Source organism: Lathamus discolor, chromosome 3 (assembly GCF_037157495.1).
Source record: "Lathamus discolor isolate bLatDis1 chromosome 3, bLatDis1.hap1, whole genome shotgun sequence".
Classification (NCBI taxonomy): Eukaryota; Metazoa; Chordata; class Aves; order Psittaciformes; family Psittacidae; genus Lathamus; species Lathamus discolor.
Window position 1 is genome coordinate 131,310,997 of NC_088886.1, and position 17,516 is coordinate 131,328,512.

General features: G+C 41.9%; 1 protein-coding gene across 5 annotated transcripts in view; it reads right to left on the reverse strand.

Moving 5' to 3' along the window:
- Positions 1–17,516, reverse strand: part of MARCHF8 (membrane associated ring-CH-type finger 8) — a 102,352-nt gene that overhangs the window by 72,345 nt on the left and 12,491 nt on the right. For all 5 annotated transcript variants that reach the window (XM_065671813.1, XM_065671808.1, XM_065671812.1 and 2 more), the window contains exon 2: positions 6,029–6,207. In XM_065671813.1, coding sequence (XP_065527885.1) covers positions 6,029–6,124 — 96 coding nt within the window. In that variant the 5' untranslated portion in view covers positions 6,125–6,207. The remainder of the gene's footprint in view (positions 1–6,028; positions 6,208–17,516) is intronic.

Below are 17,516 nucleotides of genomic sequence, written 5' to 3' on the forward strand. Positions count from 1 at the left end.
GAAGGAGCACCTCAGGCACTCACACCACTGCCAGATGCCAAAGTGTTTATAGAGAAAAGAAATAGGCAGTGCCCCATAAGAGCAAGTTCACAAGGGCACCCGACAGAAACTTCTAAGTGCTGTGCCAAGGAAGGGTTTGATACAAGTAATAGTTAAGCTGTCTTGACAAGCACAAGAACAACTCGCTAATAACCGAAAGGAGAGATCACAAGCAGGATGGTGTTCAAGCGTGTGCAAATGAACTCATGGAAAAGAGAGAGGCAAGTGGTGTGAAGCAGTTTCTGAAGCAATTTTCCTATTTACTTAGTACTCCTTACTAGACTGTTTACCCGTTAAAATCAATCAGTGTGGGAGTAGGTTTAGGCACCTGCTCCTACACAGAGATGTCCTAAAAATGTGTGTTTTAGTACAGAAATCAGCCATGGAAATACCACACTTTCAGCACCACAGCACAGCTTCAGGGATACAGTTTGGAAGGATGTTACAGCCACCTCAGTTATCTGGTGCATTCTCAAATGACAAGGTCTGGGAAATACTATCTGCTCCCAGACTGCAGAAATGAAAACACATCCAGTGCAGCTCTTCAGGGGTGCTTCTGTCACAGGTTGCCTGCTCCATCAAAAAATTGTCAAATTACTACTTTTTAAAAATGGGAAGCACATCAACTTCTTCTGTGAAATGCTTTATGATCCATTGAAAAACATGATAAATAAAAGCCAAGGTTTGAATCGTCAGGAAATGACTCTGCTTTTCCCACTTTGAGGCCAAGTCTATAAGCAGTACAGCAGGACACCCACGCTGCTTCCCATGAAAGAGTTAAAGGATACTCAGATAAAAATTCTTCCATAGTTAACCAGTTTCTATACAAAGCAAATTTAATAATGAAAAAATGCCAGGCCCAGTGTTAATATACAACACAGCTACACATGAACACACAAATCTCAGCAGAAAAATATTAAGGTGAAATTCCCAAAGGATTTGCAGCCTGGCTGCTTAACAAATTATTTGCTTCAATGGGCAAACAAAACCAAACACACACACACACCCCAACGCCTGAATATTTGTATCAAGTTCAGCCAGTCAGAGCGCACATTCACACGCTCAAAGTCCAAAAAGTGAATGGAAAAAGGCCACAGAGTGCTTCTGTACCTTAAAACCAGTATAATAGCTCTCAAAGTGCCACACTGGAATCCACAACGTAAAGCACGCACTTTTATATTGAGTTACTGATCTATGACTAAAAATTCTTGCAAATGTATCTATCACTTTTTTTTCCATCCTTCTTCAAGGAAGTCCTGCTTTTTCAGTATGACATGGCTTCTTTGAATCAATAGGCCATAATGCCTTTCCTGTTACAGGATACAAGAAATCATTAAGAAGGTAGAAGAAATTTAGCAAGATGCAGCACAATGCATCTCTCAATGTAATTTCATCCAGCGAGACAGGTAGTCATAGTATCTCCAAGATAACAGCTTTGAGAAGCATCTGGAGATATTTGAGATGATCACAGCATCTCTGCTGAGCACACAGCAGCCAGTAATACTACACAGCACTCAGAAGACAAGAAGATAGTTCCTCTAAAGCAGAGGACAGAAGGGAGTTTTGGTCAATCAAGCAGAATTAGCAAGTTAAATTTAGACTAGAACATTCATCTGCTTCTGTGATAAATGCAACATGATCTTTGCTGACAACTCAGCATTGCTTTGCAGGACCAAGCTACTGCGAAAAAAGAATAGTGTGCGCCCAAAATGACTTGCACCAAGATCTTGTGACCTCTCATTCAAACACTGATCTTGTCCATCCCTGATCCGCTTACAAGATCTGCGGAGACCATAGCACAGGAGGCCACGGTTGGGAAGTACTCACATGTTTTCAGAAGAGCAATGTAGAAGCTGTTGGTTAGAAAGCAGCACTCCCTGCAGCAACATTTACTAAGAGCTTGGCTTCAGCAAGCCAGGCACAAAGCGCTCAAACAGGCAACAAAACAAAGCCAGAGCAACACCTCAACCACATGCCAGCATCAGATCCTCATTTCCAGGCCAAATCCTGAGAGCTGTTTGCTTTTGGATACATTACGAAACATCACCACCAGCATGTTACCCACCAAACAGGGGCGGGGAAGGTTGTAGCATCTCACAAACAATAGACTAACAGTGACACTATTAGTCACTCTCCCTTAAATTAGGTAAGTATCAAGCTATTCCTAGTGAAGGATAAGTAAGAAGCTAATGATGGTTATTAACAGCCCTTAAATCTAACAGTTCATCTGAGTTAGACACAAGAGTCTTAATCCCTTTATGACCTTCCCTATTTTCACTGGGAAAATGGACAAAGTTTCATGAAAGACTGCTATTAACCACAGCTTACAATTATTTTAAATCCTGAAAATTACACTAGCCTGAATCAGAATCTACCAGGCTCTGGTACTTACACGTATCACTGAGGACTTGAAATAGAAACAGTAGGCTGGAGCTTTGCTTTTTACCACCTCTTCAAATACAGCAGGATTTCTGCCCCAGACCTCCACAGGTATTGAATGTAAATGTTAATCTGCCATGAGGCATGCCTAGGGACTATAAATCACCCAGTCTGAGAAACTGGATTATAATGATAAAGGTGGTAACGATTTCTTGCTATTCTTCACTGTTAGCCACAAATCATTAGCCCAGAAAACTTGCTCTTGTAGCAAGGAAAACTATCACTAAAACAAGCCAAGCCTTAACTTGAAATACAAAAGCTACGACTTGACCAGAAGTGTGAAAGAGAAGAAACAGTAAGAGATCTGAACTGTTCAGCTTGATAATTTTTTCCTGTGAACCTCTACTACAAATGTGGAAAATTAAACACATCCATAATCACAAAAGAGAACAGAATGGAATATAAAGCATTTTCCTTCTGGGAATAGGACAAACACTGATTTTTCACAGACTAGCGAATTTCTTTCTCTAAGCACATTTTCTGCCGCTGTGCTGCTTGAGCCTTTCCTCTGAAGGACTTCTTACAATGTAGGATGCAGGTACAGACAAGCCAAACATCTAGTCTGAAACAGCAAGAACAAAAGTAAGACAAAATCTCATCTGCTACTTGACACTCTAGCTTTACTCACCTTGGCTTTAGCCGGAGCTTAGCAATAAATAGGGGAGACAGGCACATGAGTCTGCTCAATCTACAAAGCGCACACCTGACGATGGACTTGGCCTAAGAACTTAGCCTGGTATTACAAAGCAAGCCGACATATATATCTTTGAAGTACTAATATTGGCTTTGCTTGTGGTTTGGGGTTTGTTTGATTTTGTTCAGATTGGCAAGTGACTTTGTACAACTCCAAAACATTTTATGACCACAGTACACACATTTGTTTGAGGTGCTTATTATTGTGCTTACACAGGAAAGGTAAGGAGTGTTTCTACTACATAGTGAAGGTAAGGTAAGAAAATCATGGCACTTGAGTCAAACTATGAAATGTTGCACTTGCTCCTGAAAAACTATTAGATGTTTATACAGAAATCCATGAGAACTGTGTCTAGGCCATCCAGAACACAAAGAAATAACTGTGAGTGGGGTTGCATAATGAGAAGTCACACAACTGAAATATGAAAGCACTGAAGTTATGAAACTGAACTGCAAATGCCTTCTTCCTCAGTTTTACCTAGTGTCAGTCCCTTGTACAGCAGATATTACTAGGGCACAAAAATAATCTACAACTGCTCAGCAGATCTGCTCAACACAGGATCATGCTCCTCTTTATCTTGCAATGGTATCTCAAACAGAAAAAAGGCAGTCTGAAGTAAATAAAAATATGGCAGTGACAATCTACCATTTCTTTCTCTTGCATCCTATCTCTACTGCATACTGCAAATATAAACAAAACTCACAGTCATGGCCAGCAGGTCCTTATTAAACCCAAGAGATACAGGGACTCTGACTAGCAAGTAGCCTTGAATGTCCTAACTGATGCAACAGGAAAATTTAATTGGATTGGTCAAAGTCAGCACATTAACAACTTGACTGCCCTCCAGCTCATTTGTTAATTCCAGCATTAAAGGTTAACATGAGAAGCAACACAGTTTGCCCGAGTTGGGAAGAGCACAGAAGGGCCAGGCTGTGTCTCACTTGCACAGGAGCAGCCTCAGCATCAGTATAGCTGTGCATTGAGGATTGCAGGCAGTTGTGGTTCCAGTTCTGGTTTTGGCAGAATAGAGGACACTTGAGGGAAGAATGGATATGCTCATGGAGACAGGAAGGACAAGACTTAGGAAACTTGAAGTGTTTCCAGGTTAGCTTAATCTATTGTTTGTATAGTCACAGTCCCTGTTATTTCCTCTACAATACTGCATGCATTTAAATATTCTCTTAGGTTTCAAATATCCCAAGGCATGAAAGTACAATAGCAGCCTGGCAAGGAAAACAATAATCAACATTACAACTAGTTATCATGAAGAAAACACAGGGGAGATTTGTTAACATTGAAGTTGCTGTGTCAGAAATGAACAAGTTTAGAAGGAGACATTGGACTCCCACTTCTGAGCTCATTGCATGGTCAAAGTTACCACAAGTTGTTTGCATCTTATCAGCCTCCTAATCCCCATCACTCCAGGGGGGGTTTAGTTAATTCACAATACTGCCCTGCTTTTGGCAGAGGGACTGTTTCATTCTCAGCATATTCAGTTTTCATATGGGAGGGGACTGGATAGAAGAAACAGCAGAACCCTCTTACCTAGACGGCAACTATGTGGAGAAGTAAGAGATTCCAGTGTACTGCTGAGACAAGGTGATTTGTGGAATTAGAGCACCTCATAAGTGAGGATAACTTCTTGCCTAGTCTTGGCAACCAAACGCAGCAGTATGCCAGCCTAATTAAGTACTGGTTTAAGAATCTGAAGCGCCAGTATCCATTCTAAGATGTTACTAAGGAAAACACTCCAAAAAATAACAATAGGCCAACTTATTTTTACTGACTCACTGGTGACTTTGGTAGGTGCTATTTGGACAGCTGACAGGAGAGGAGAGTAGTCAGGGCAGATGATCCTAACACAGGAGGAACAACTTATTTTATCCTACCCAAAGTTTGTCTTAATGAATCCCTTTCTGTAACATGACAGTGCCTTTCTTATCTCTTATATGTAAGCTACACCCTAGATCTCCTCAGATCCTGTATCTCCTACTACTGAGAAGTCCACCAAGCAAGCCCTGCTGTTGTACCATATTGTGAATGTTCTCTTGCTCTGATTTTCTGTTAGAGTAAACCTAAAAAAAACACAGAGGTTTCTATGTAACTGACAGATAATGTAAAATTCAATGCAGTGCAGTGTACACTAAAGCATGATGCACACTAAGGTCTTTGGGCTGGATCAGAGAGACAGTCCAGGAGTAAATAAGGATGACACATGAAGACTAGACTTAGTATGCCATTAAGAATTCTTAAGTAGCCTATTGATCAGATTCTATTATAGTTATAATCATTAGATACTTCAGATATTTTTGCATTCTGATTCTCCTTACCACCACAAGACCTCAAAATTATTCCATTCACACACATGCTGCCAAGTTAAAAATATAAATCTTATCTTCAGAAAACAGTATGTATGGATATGTATTTCCTTCCTTGTGAATTCTAGTCACTACGAACCATAACACAGCTACTAGATGCTGCCAAGAGCAAAGGAAAACAGGATGTATGGCTCCATATAGGGGTTCACACCCCATACTATCTTAGAAAGGTAAAATACACCTGTAACAGCTTCTGTGACAACAGTACTAGAGCCATCATTGAAAATCCCTGTCTTGAATTCTTATGCAAAACAGAAGGCCATAGATTGCATTTTACAGAAGTTACTCAACAACAATTTCAAGAACTTTGCAGCCAGCTGCTTTAAAATAGCAAAAATGAGAATACAGAGAGAATTTGGTAACATTCATCTTCACTCAAGGAGTTGGGGCCTTGGAACAGAAGCAGGTTTGATTTGATCACCCCTGTAATTTTATAGTTAGGTAACTCCTGTGAAAAATCAAGCATATCTGACAGTACCTGTTCCTCTTTTTCTTTGGTCTTGCTCCTGGAGACTCTGGAAGAGGTAACATCCTGAGCTGGAATGACAGAGATTTGATGCAGTGGCATGTTCATCACACCGCCTTGTTTGGTCCTATCATTTACAGGAAGGAGGCTTGAAGACTGTGCTCATTCAGTGCCATTGTCAGGCCTTGCACCTAAAAATAAAAATATTAGTGATGTTAAAGTAGCTTGAAATGCAATTATTTCTAAACCGAAGTTAAGCCATCAATTGGAAAAAGATGAACCTCTTACTTTCTCTCTGGATTCTGAACAGGAGAGTTTGGTGCACTGGCTGAGTGAGGAAAAGATGCAAGAGTTTTAAGGAGCTAGAACTAGACAAGTCAGAGCACTATTTATGAAAATGAATAAATAAATAAATAATCAACCAGTTGTGAAAATGGTCCAAGAGCAGAGCCAGAGGGCAGGGATCATGCTCGAGTCTGCATGGACAGGGAGGAGGAGTTGCTCCACTCAGAGCACCTGGAACACACTACCTAGAGGTACAGAGCAAAGCTCATGAAGGTATTTGCCTGAACTGCCAGCCCCACCACACTGGATCAAACTGCCTCAGACATTACCCTGAATCAGGCTGAATGCTGTAGCTTTGCTGAAAAAAAGTCAGTGGCCTGCATTTGGCCCCAGTTATTCATATAAACATGTACCAACTGGCAACACGAAAATGCATCGTATGAGCTGTTCCTTTCTTAAGGATATTAGAGACCAATATAATCAAAATCCCCTGCTAGAAATCAGTAATCCACTGGACTACACACACATACTTTATCCTGCTTTTACTAATACAACAGGGAAGCATTACACATTGGAAAGATAGTGATAGATGTAAAATAGCCAGAATTGACAATACTAATATGGAAGGCAGGCATAATTAGCCATACTTTTTCTTAGATTAGTAAAGATACTTTAAATAAAAAACTTTTTAAAACATGTAGGATTGCAAAGCCTTTATTTAGAATGTAACCTGCTACAAATGAGACACAATCAATTGTGTATAAAGAAAGGATAAGAGGGGAATTAAACACAGCAGGGACTATACTAAATAGGACAACTGGAGGATGCACTCTTCTTCTGTTTCCATAACATATCAACTTTTTTGTTGGTTTTGAGTCTGTGAAAGCAGACAACAGTGCCCTATATATTATGTTCCTTAACAATTTGGAAGTATTATAGCTTAGCACTTAAGTGCATACTCTTAACTTTCATTGCATACATTTTTCATTGAATATTTAATTAATTGGAAGTTTTGAAGATAAGCCAAGCTCCCTAGGTTTTTAATTCTGCAAAAGATGCTGGTCTGGTTATATTTCCATTGAACTCCACAGGAGTACTGCAGTTGTGTAAAATGAAAACAGGATCAAGTCTTTCGACTGCTTTTGTTAAATGGCAAGGAAAAAAATATTATATATCCAAGGCACTTTATGCAAGGAATGATAGTTCAGTATCATCTCTACACTGATGAGAAAAGAGTTATCAAAGCTTGCTGAACGAGTCATCAGCAAAACCAAAAATGCAGGCAATGCCTGCTGCTTCCCAATCACACTCCATTTGCTGGACAATGCTACCTGCTCTTTAGAGTGCTCAGCCAAATTCAGAAGCTTTACTGACACACAGTCAGGATTTCTATTACTTCCACAGATACCAAGATGGTGCATCATAAAGCATGCACACAAGCTTTAGAGGCAGTGCCTCCGTAACTTCTAGGCATCACTGATTAAAAAGATAAAACACATCTACATGCATAAACAAGCAACAACAAGGACACTTCCTTACTGGAGGACAGAAGGAAACATGGCACTTACCAGCACTATTGAATCTCAGCATAAAGAGAAAACACAGAACCTCTCCAGGTCCTCCACACACCTGTTTAGTTGTATACTCTACAGGAGCCTAGCCAGAGGAGAGTTAAATGTGGGCTGAGATGGGAATATGAAACTGTAATAAAGAAGGCAGGAAGGGAAGGTATCTTCCCAAGAAAGCATAAGGAAATGAAATCCAAGGAACTTTAAGCTCCAGTGAAAATACGCCAAGTAATACATTCTGTGATATTGCCAGTGATAGCTGAGATAAGGCGAAGGAGACAGACCCTGCTCCATGTCCCCCCTCATAAAGGGTTCTAGGCTTGCAGCAAGAACATGTTATTACCATAAAGAGAACAAGGAAAAATATTAGAAAACACAGTTAACCCCTCTGATTATGGAACTAGATGATCTTAAGATCCTTTCCAACCCTAACTGTTCTACGATTCTACGATTATGACAAACAAGTCAAACCAGTTTTTCTGAAGGTTCTTCGAGGATAGCGTGTGTTAGAATTCTTTGAAAGAGTTCAAGCAGCAGATATAATCAAATTAGATATTCAAATATTATGTGAAACAGCCCTCTTCTGTAAAGAAGCCTGGCAGACGCTCTAATAAAGCCTGTCTTTGTTCAAGGGTGGCTTAGAAAAAGCTCTAAACATAGCCCAGATGCCACACTGTAGCATCCCCAATCTGGACGGTCCCTAACAACACACACACTCAAAGCCTGTCCATATCAACTCAACCTGAAGCACGTTAACTCCACAGCACTAATTAAAGGATAAAGTTACATGAATCAACAGACCATCTGCAGTATCGAGTCCAAACAGACAAGGAGGCCAGAAAAGCAATGCCACTCAACACAAAGCAAGTTATGACAAGCTCCACAGAACATTTTCCACGGCTAAATTAAGACCACGTGTTCCCTGATCCAGGGATGAGGAGCTGGGTACCTGTGAAGAGCAATCCAAGGTTCAAGCACATCAAACTGGGGGGATTGCCCAAAAGGACCCCAGGGAAGAAATGCGAAGGCCAGGGGGTCTGCTCCTAGATATTCCCTTCTCTTCAGGATTCCAGTTAGACGCTCAGGTCATTTCTCACGTAATGCGGGAGTTCCTCATCACTACACTACCTCCACCCAACAGCTGAGTACACTCACCCAAGAGGTGTCAGATAAAGGCTCAGCTTGCTTCTCCCTCGTGTGGTGTTTGGTTCATAAACCAGAGAAGTCCCATAACCACTAGTGCACATGCTGTTCTGTTCATGATGGAAGGACTTTCCAGCTCCTTTTGGCCTGGAAAGCTTAAGTAATCATGGGATGGCTGGATAAGGAGAGAGAGGGTACATGGAGGACAAGTCAGCTCCCATAGGCAGGGTGGTCGTCTACCTGTGAAGGAGGAGGGATCCTATTCTCCTCCCACCCTCATGGCTGTTCACAGATCATTTACTGGAGTAAAACACTTAAATAAAAACTCTCTTAGGAGTTTGGGCATTTAGCAAACTATAATAAAAATTATGCCTGTTTTCATAGCTGGACCCTTTAGAGATTTCTTTACTGATGCTGCCAACAGCCAGTAAGTCACAACTACAGAATACTGCTCTTGTACAGGCAGGTTTCCTGCAAACCTTGCTGGGACACATGGGAATGCCAGTACAGAGAACAGCCTGAAGCTCTACTATTACCCTCATCTATAGCCACATTTTTTCCTGCAAAATGGATTGCAGGCATACTGCATATTGCAGAGAGCCTTCCGAAACCAATTCCATTACAAAAGACAAAAGAGGTCAAAGTCCTGGCCTCAGAGCCCATGGAAGATCTTAGCTCAATAGCACCAGGTAATCCAGTTTTGCTTCCTGCAGGACAGGAAAAACAGTTACTAAAAATGCCAGCAGACACCTGGAACCACATCAGCTGGGTCCTCATCCATTGCCATGAAGCTGAAGCAAGACCAGTCAGATTCAGGGGCGATGAGACAAAGAGTCTCTAAAGGTAGCTGAGAAACAAAACCAAAAAAAAAAAGGAAGGAAAAGCATGTACATGACTTGGGTCTTGCAGCTGGAACATTCCCCTGACAGCAACAGAAGCAGAAAATCAGGTTCCCCTGGGTTATCAGCATTAAGTACATGCGGAGTGATTACCAACAACAGGTAACTTCAGTATAGCAGAGTACGTTGGAGACCACTTGAAACACCACTTCTACCATCTATCCTGTCAGAACCTCAGTTTCCTCAGTGACAAAACAAGAACATAAATCAACCATGAGATGAACTTAACAGTCATAACTTGATGGACTGAGAAGTACCTCCCAGGTGAAATGAGCTATTCTGCTGTCCCTCACCTGCCACCCACTGCAGCTTCTTTGCTCATGACACATTCCAAAGTAAAGGCTAAACTGCTGCTTGCCAAAGATTTCCAGCTAGACTGGGGAAAGTAAGCACAAATAATGGCCTTCTGTTTGTGGTTTGGTATCTACTGAATCTAAACACATGGAGTATGAACTGCAGATTTTATTAGGTCATTTACACTTCAGAAAGTCCACCATATACTTTTCCTATATGGCATATGCTGGAGAACTTCAGCAGAAGCTCGGGAGCTGTAATGGCACTAGCTGGAGATGTTCACAGTCCTTACGAAAAGAAAAGCATCCTAAGAATGTATGTAGGTGTGTACACATGCTTTGCATTGCTCACAGGAGATGAAAAACAAAAAAATAGCAAATGTCAGCTGGTTTCCTATTTAAAGTACCACAGGCATTCTGGATTATAAAAGAGTCTGTCTTGATGTGAATGAAAGGTAAACCCTGGAACCTGTGGCAGAAACAAGATGATAGTCGCTAATGGAAAGGAACTGGAGGGAATTTCACCTGTGAGTCATTCTGGTCTGCTTCTTACACTTTTCTTCGATTTCCCTAGCCCCCATTAATGACAACAGCTGTATCCCATAGGTCAATGGTCTGATAATCTGTTGTAGGATGGGTGGTTAAAAATAAAGCAACAGTTCACTGCTGTCCACATCATCAAGACCCTGCAGTACCATGCACTGCCGTCACAATCCTGCCATGGAATGGATGCAGTCTGTGGACTTCAGGGGACCTATCAACTGCAGGCTGCAAAGCGTTACCCTAAGGCTTTGTGGATCACTGCCCTGAACTCTGGTCTTCTGAAACTTCCCCTCTATGCAACACAAAACCTCACCAACCCAAACAGGAATGGAAACCCTCTGAAGAAACTTGTGACTGCTGCTAGATGATATAATAACATCTTCATCAGCTGGCTTACTTTCGCCTGTGAGACCTGAAATAATCTGTCAATGCAGATGTGGAATCTGTTTTTCTGCTGGAGGTCTTGATGCAAAATCTCCAAGCCCCATTAAAAGAATTCAATGTTTTTTGTCATTGTTCTGAAGGTAACAGAAGCCTTCATGCAGTGACCTTAGCAACTTCCTGTGTGCATCTTAACTTTCCTTACCTTCACTGACATATAGCTTATGCCTACTTTCTATTTACTACATTTTTCCATATTTGCAAATATTTCCAATCCTATTAGCTTCTGTTGGCTCCAGTTTAAAGCTTTTATTTATTTCAGTTTGAGCTTGTCTGGACTCCTCCCCTACTAATGTAGCTTACATAATCCTTTTCCCGAGATGACAGATGTGTATTTTCAGTAAGAGAATCCTGCATCTGCATTTCATTTTGTTTTACTGTAGCTTAATCAGTACTTTGTTAACAGCATTATTTAGGAGATCTTATCAAGCCCCATGCTCTTCACATGCATTTGTTAACTTGACAAATGTAATCAAAGGAGCTTAAGGGAGAGAAACAAACACTTCTTTCCCTGCAGTACCTTTCACATTTCAGGGCTAGTTCAGTGTTAAAAGTGAAAAGAACCCTTGTGCTCAGACCAGGCAGATATAATTCTGTATTACTGCTATTTACAGCTCTGCCCATATATCTTACAGTGTTTAGTAGCTCAGCTGCAACTTCTCCCTTTATTATCTCAGTTCCTCCTTTCCTCCACCTGCTAGTGTCCTAAAAGTAATCAGCTTCAAGACTAAAACCCACTTCTCTTCCAATAATTAAAAAAAAAAAAAATCATGTTATGTAGCTGAAATCAAAAGAAAGGTTTAGAAGGGGGACAAGAGGGACAAGATATCCATCTGCATGGTACCCATGTACATTGAGCAGCTTCCAAAGGGAACAGGAATATAAGGCTGTAGACTACACAAAACACATACAGAAATAGAGGTATCTGCCAGCTCTGGCTGACTCCTCTCAAAATAAGAATATGATTGTTTTTACAAACATAATACAACTAGACAAGCAAGCTGTTAAACTATAACATCAATAAATAATGGTCCCAGAGCTCTCAGCAACCCCCTCCCTTGATTTCAATGGAAGCTGAGCAGGATCTGCACCTCTGAGAAACAGATTCCTTAAAATCCGTCCCCTTCAAATCAAATCAGCTGTTAAATGCAGTTATGAACTACCTTGGTAGCACTCAGAAGAAAACAAATGCCACTTTCCTCTGTTCCAGTTACAAAATGTACAGTCATCACAGTCCCTTGAGCCAAAAGAAATTACTTTTGTCTGTTTATGCTGCTAATAGCAACTTTCCTGCATCAGAAGTATCAGTGAACATTCCTGATATCCTGTGGAAAGAACAAACTGTCAGATGCTCTAGACACACATGGGCAGTAAACTCCTGCTACAGAAGCAAAACTTCTTTAACTACATCAATGGTCAGCTAGATAATACACAATTTTAAGTAATCCTCCTGTATCTTTCTTGATGAAACGCTCTGTAACATCAGCAGTAATCCCTGGGACAGTCTCTTAACTATAACAAACAGAAAGAAACAGAAGTAAAGCAGAAGCTTTACTTACTACACTGGGAAGCCCTAATGGTGGGGGTCTGGGAAAGGTCAATGGCCAGGACTGCCATTTTCACAACCAGCAAGCTGCTCTACCTGCTCCACCAGATTTCCAAATCCATTTGCATAAGGGGATGCTGCTTGTTCTTTTGCCTAGATAATCACCGTTTCACCTCACCCCTTCACATTAAACACATCTTCCTGCCCTGAGGTGCTTCCAAACAGCAGATCTATCACATGAATCACACCGCAAGCTGTAACTCTTCACAGCTTTGCTGCAAGCAGAATGTAATATCTCAGCATGTATGAGACTTGTCTTGTTATCACTCTTAGCCATGATCCCATCAACTCCCACAGTGAGACTGGTTTCCTGAGAAATTAATGCCCCCCCCCCCCCCCCCCTCCAGAAGAGGCATTGTTCCCTATGGTTTGGCACTGAAGCCACACTGCAGAGCAAAAATTCAGGTGTCTTAATCACATGGCTGAAATGCAATTTTTCTTAAAGATATGGATGACAACTTGCTTCTTCACAGGAACTGTCACAGTACCATGCTTAGTTGCTACAGTTTTGGAAAAAACTCTTTTTCCTTTTTCATTACATGACCAAAAGCATCACACAGCAGTAACTTACATGGATTCCATCACAGTGTGCACACTGGTCAATACATGTTTTCCTTACCCACAGAATTGGTCAGAGAGTGCAGTTTCATACAATTTGGAATTGTATACGAGGTTTCATACAATTTGAAATTCTTAAATTAAAGGAAAATAAAAAGGTCAGATTATTGTAAACACAAGTTTGGGAACGACCCACCAAGGTTGCTGCAGTCGGTCCCCTGAATTGGGTACAAAAAACACTCCCCCCTCCCTATTCATGGTCAAAAGCCAAAACGCACAAAACATGACATGCCAAGGGAAGTCAGCAAGTGATGTCAAGGACAAGGGAACACCCCAGACCTGCAGAATGGTGGTAGATCTATTGAGAAGAATGCCCACATGATCATTATGACTTGCAAAACACTCCATATGAAGATCAATGGCTTTTAAAAGAAAATGCTAATGAAGGTTATAATCAAATGGAAAGAGAGACATACTAATACAGTGAGAGAAATCTACACCAACATACATCTGCAGGGAAATATCTAGTCTAGTACACAAGTCCACAGTATAACGTAACACCTATGGATAATTAATGATCACTTCCCATTCTCTACTATAATCCCTTTGGGGTTCACGAAACTCTAAACCAGTTCTGAAGTGCAGCAAAAAATTGCTCTGTACTTTTGTCTTAAAAATTAATGAATACTATTAAAAACAAATGCATAAATTTATATTGAAGACAATGGAACCCTGGGTTTCTCAAAAAGAGTAAACATTTACTATGCAAAATAGTGATGAAACAAAACAATCTCGTCATTGTTCAGTGAGGACATTGCTCACATTCTGTATTGTTCACAGATAACAATGATGCATTTTTAGGAAGTTCTTGTGCTGCATCACTTATTTTCCATTACATCAGATGCTAACAGTTATAAAAGCTATTTATGAATGACAGACGCCTAGGCAACATTATTCACTATTGTTTAACTGCTGCCAGGCAAAATACTCCTCTTAAGTCAGAATAAAACCAGTATACTATTGACTAAACGAAACTGTGTTTTGAAGTATGAAATCATTCCTTCTTTGTCTCTGGTTGAATAAGAAATTCCAAAGTGGTGCACATAAAAATGTATTTCTTTGAACGATTTATGAGTGAAATGCTGGGTAAATCTTCATTTACAGGTTTAAATTACAATGTATCTTTGCTCTGGAAATCTCACTAAAAATCTCGATTTCTGGATCATTATGACAAACATTTAAACTCTGAGGAAACAGCTATAAACCACAATCTTTAGGACCTACATGATGCAATCGGTGAGGCCAAATCCAATATGTTCAAAACTTCTTGTGCAGAGCAAAAAGGGCAATGTACTAAGCAACCTGTACCTTTTTCTTTCACAAACTTGCATGACATCAGTAAGTTATGCTGTCTCTAAATTGGAGAGACATCAATTTGATAGATGGACCACTCGGTGGACAAAGAACTGGCTGGATGGCCGCACGCAAAGCGTTGTGGTCAATGGCTCAATGTCTGGCTGGAGACCAGTAACAAGTGGTGCCCCTCAGGGATCGGTGTTGGGACTGGTCTTGTTATAGAATCATAGAATAGTTAGGGTTGGAAAGGACCTCAAGATCATCTAGTTCCAACCCCCCTGCCATGGACAGGGACACCTAACACTAAACCATCCCACACAAGGCTTCATCCAACCTGGCCTTGAACACCGCCAGGGATGGAACACTCACAACCCCCCTGGGCAACCGATTCCAGTGCCTCACCACCCTAACAGGAAAGAATTTCCTCCTTATATCCAATCTAAACTTCCTCTGTTTAAGTTTTAACCTGTTACCCCTTCTCCTGTCACTACAGTCCCTGACAAAGAGTCCCTCCCCAGCATCCCTATAGGCCCCCTTCAGGTACTGGAAGGCTGCTATTAGGTCCCCATGCAGCCTTCTCTTCTCCAGGCTGAACAGCCCCAGCTTCCTCAGCCTGTCTTCATACAGGAGGTGCTCCAGTCCCCTGATCATCCTCGTGGCCCTCCTCTGCACTTGTTCCAGCAGTTCAACATCTTTGTCGCTGACATGGATGGTGGGATTGAGTGCACCCTCAGCAAGTTTGCCAATGACACCAAGCTGTGTGGTTCGGTTGATACGCTGGAGGGAAGGGATGCCATCCAGAGGGACCCTGACAGGCTTGTGAGGTGGGCTGATGCCAACCTTATGAAGTTCAACCATGCCAAGTGCAAGGTCCTACACCTGGGTCGGAGCAATCCCAGGCACAGCTACAGACTGGGCAAAGAAGAGATTCAGAGCAGCCCTGCAGAGAAGGACTTGGGGGTGCTGGTTGATGAGAAAATGAACATGGGCCGGAAGTGTGCGCTCGCAGCCCAGAAAGCCAACCATATCCTGGGCTGCATCAAAAGGAGCGTGACCAGCAGGTCGAAGGAGGTGATCCTGCCCCTCTACTCTGCTCTCGTGAGACCTCACTTGGATTATTGTGTGCAGTTCTGGTGTCCTCAACAGAAAAAGGACATGGAGCTGTTGGAACAAGTGCAGAGGAGGGCCATGAGGATGATCAGGGGACTGGAGCACCTCCTGTCTGAAGACAGGCTGAGAAAGTTGGGGCTGTTCAGCCTGGAGAAGAGAAGGCTGCGTGGGGACCTCAGAGCAGCCTTCCAGTATCTGAAGGGGACTTACAAGGATTCTGGGGAGGGACTCTTCATGAGGGATTGTAGTGATAGGACAAGGGGTAACGGGTTAAAACTTAAACAGGGGAAGTTTAGACTGGATATAAGGAGGAAGTTCTTTACTGTAAGGGTGGTGAGGCACTGGAATGGGTTGCCCAGGGAAGCTGTGCATGCTCCATCCCTGGCAGTGTTCAAGGCCAGGTTGGACAGAGCCTTTGGTGACATGGTTTAGTGTGAGGTGTCCCTGCCCATGGCAGGGGGGTTGGACCTTGATGATCTTAAGGTCCTTTCTAACCCTAACTATTCTATGATTCTATGTTTCAACCATAGTTTATCACATTTTAAAGCAACCTGTACTGCTGTTGCAAAATTAGCTCCCCTGAAGTTTTAAATTTTAAATACATTTTAAATACAGGGGAGTACCATGAGTCACTACAGTAAGATTCCAGCAAGAGTTTTTTATTGGGAAGTATATTCTGGCATAGCATGTCTGCTTTATGGTGTTAGGGGTTTTTTGTTTCCACCTTTTTCCATACTGATACCTTCTCTATACATTTGTCAGTGTTCAAGAATTCCCTCTCCAGAGGGCAACATGGAAAGGACAAGTACTGTGAGCTGCCCAAGAACTTGTATTCCAGGCAGCTGGGGAGTCCATAGCCCCATATACAGAAACACCCATCTTTATTTCAACTGTCATCAGTACAGTGGTGTACTTGCTGGCTGTGGTTCAGGACAGCAAATCATTTAAGTTCTTCAGCATATTCACTTCTGTGCAATGTAAAGCTAACTACTTCCACTTCCCCCTTCCAGGCTGCTTCAGCTGCACAAGCAGCTTCTGTGGCAGTGATATTCTTTCTCATCATGGCAATGTACAGTACATGCTACAACCATGAGCACAGACTGAAGTGCTACAGTAAGACAAGGAATAAAGGAGTACACATCTGAGTCACACCTGCATGTGTGAGTTCACACCTGCATCCTCACCAAAAATTGCCAGATCTGGATCTGAGACAGTTGCTAGCCAGACAAGCTTGGTATTTCTCATAAATTCTAACATGAAAATTATCCTATGAAGAACTTAAGAACCTCTGTGTCACAGCATTACCATTAAGAAAAAGTAAAGCAGTATAAAGACTACAGACAGAGTCCAAGTCTGCAAAAGAATTTGTTCTCCTCCAGTGCCAGAACACGGCGGACTCCTCCTGCTGTAGCTTTATCATGGGATATGCTGCACAGTTAAAAAGGCTACATGTGCTGCTCTTATCGCAAGAGTCCCTGCTGTAGTTTAGAGGGCAGGCAAGAAATTTCAGAGTGCTGACAAACAGCCCAGCTTCCCTCATCCTGGCTCCCCATGCCAGTGCTGACACCAACATGCACTGGCAGCACAGAAACATCAGCATAAATGGTTTCCTATCATGAGGGTGCTACTTCACACAACTGTGCTGGCAGATGCATGTTGGCTCTGCCTGTCCTGCCCCCACAACAGTGCTCTGTGCCA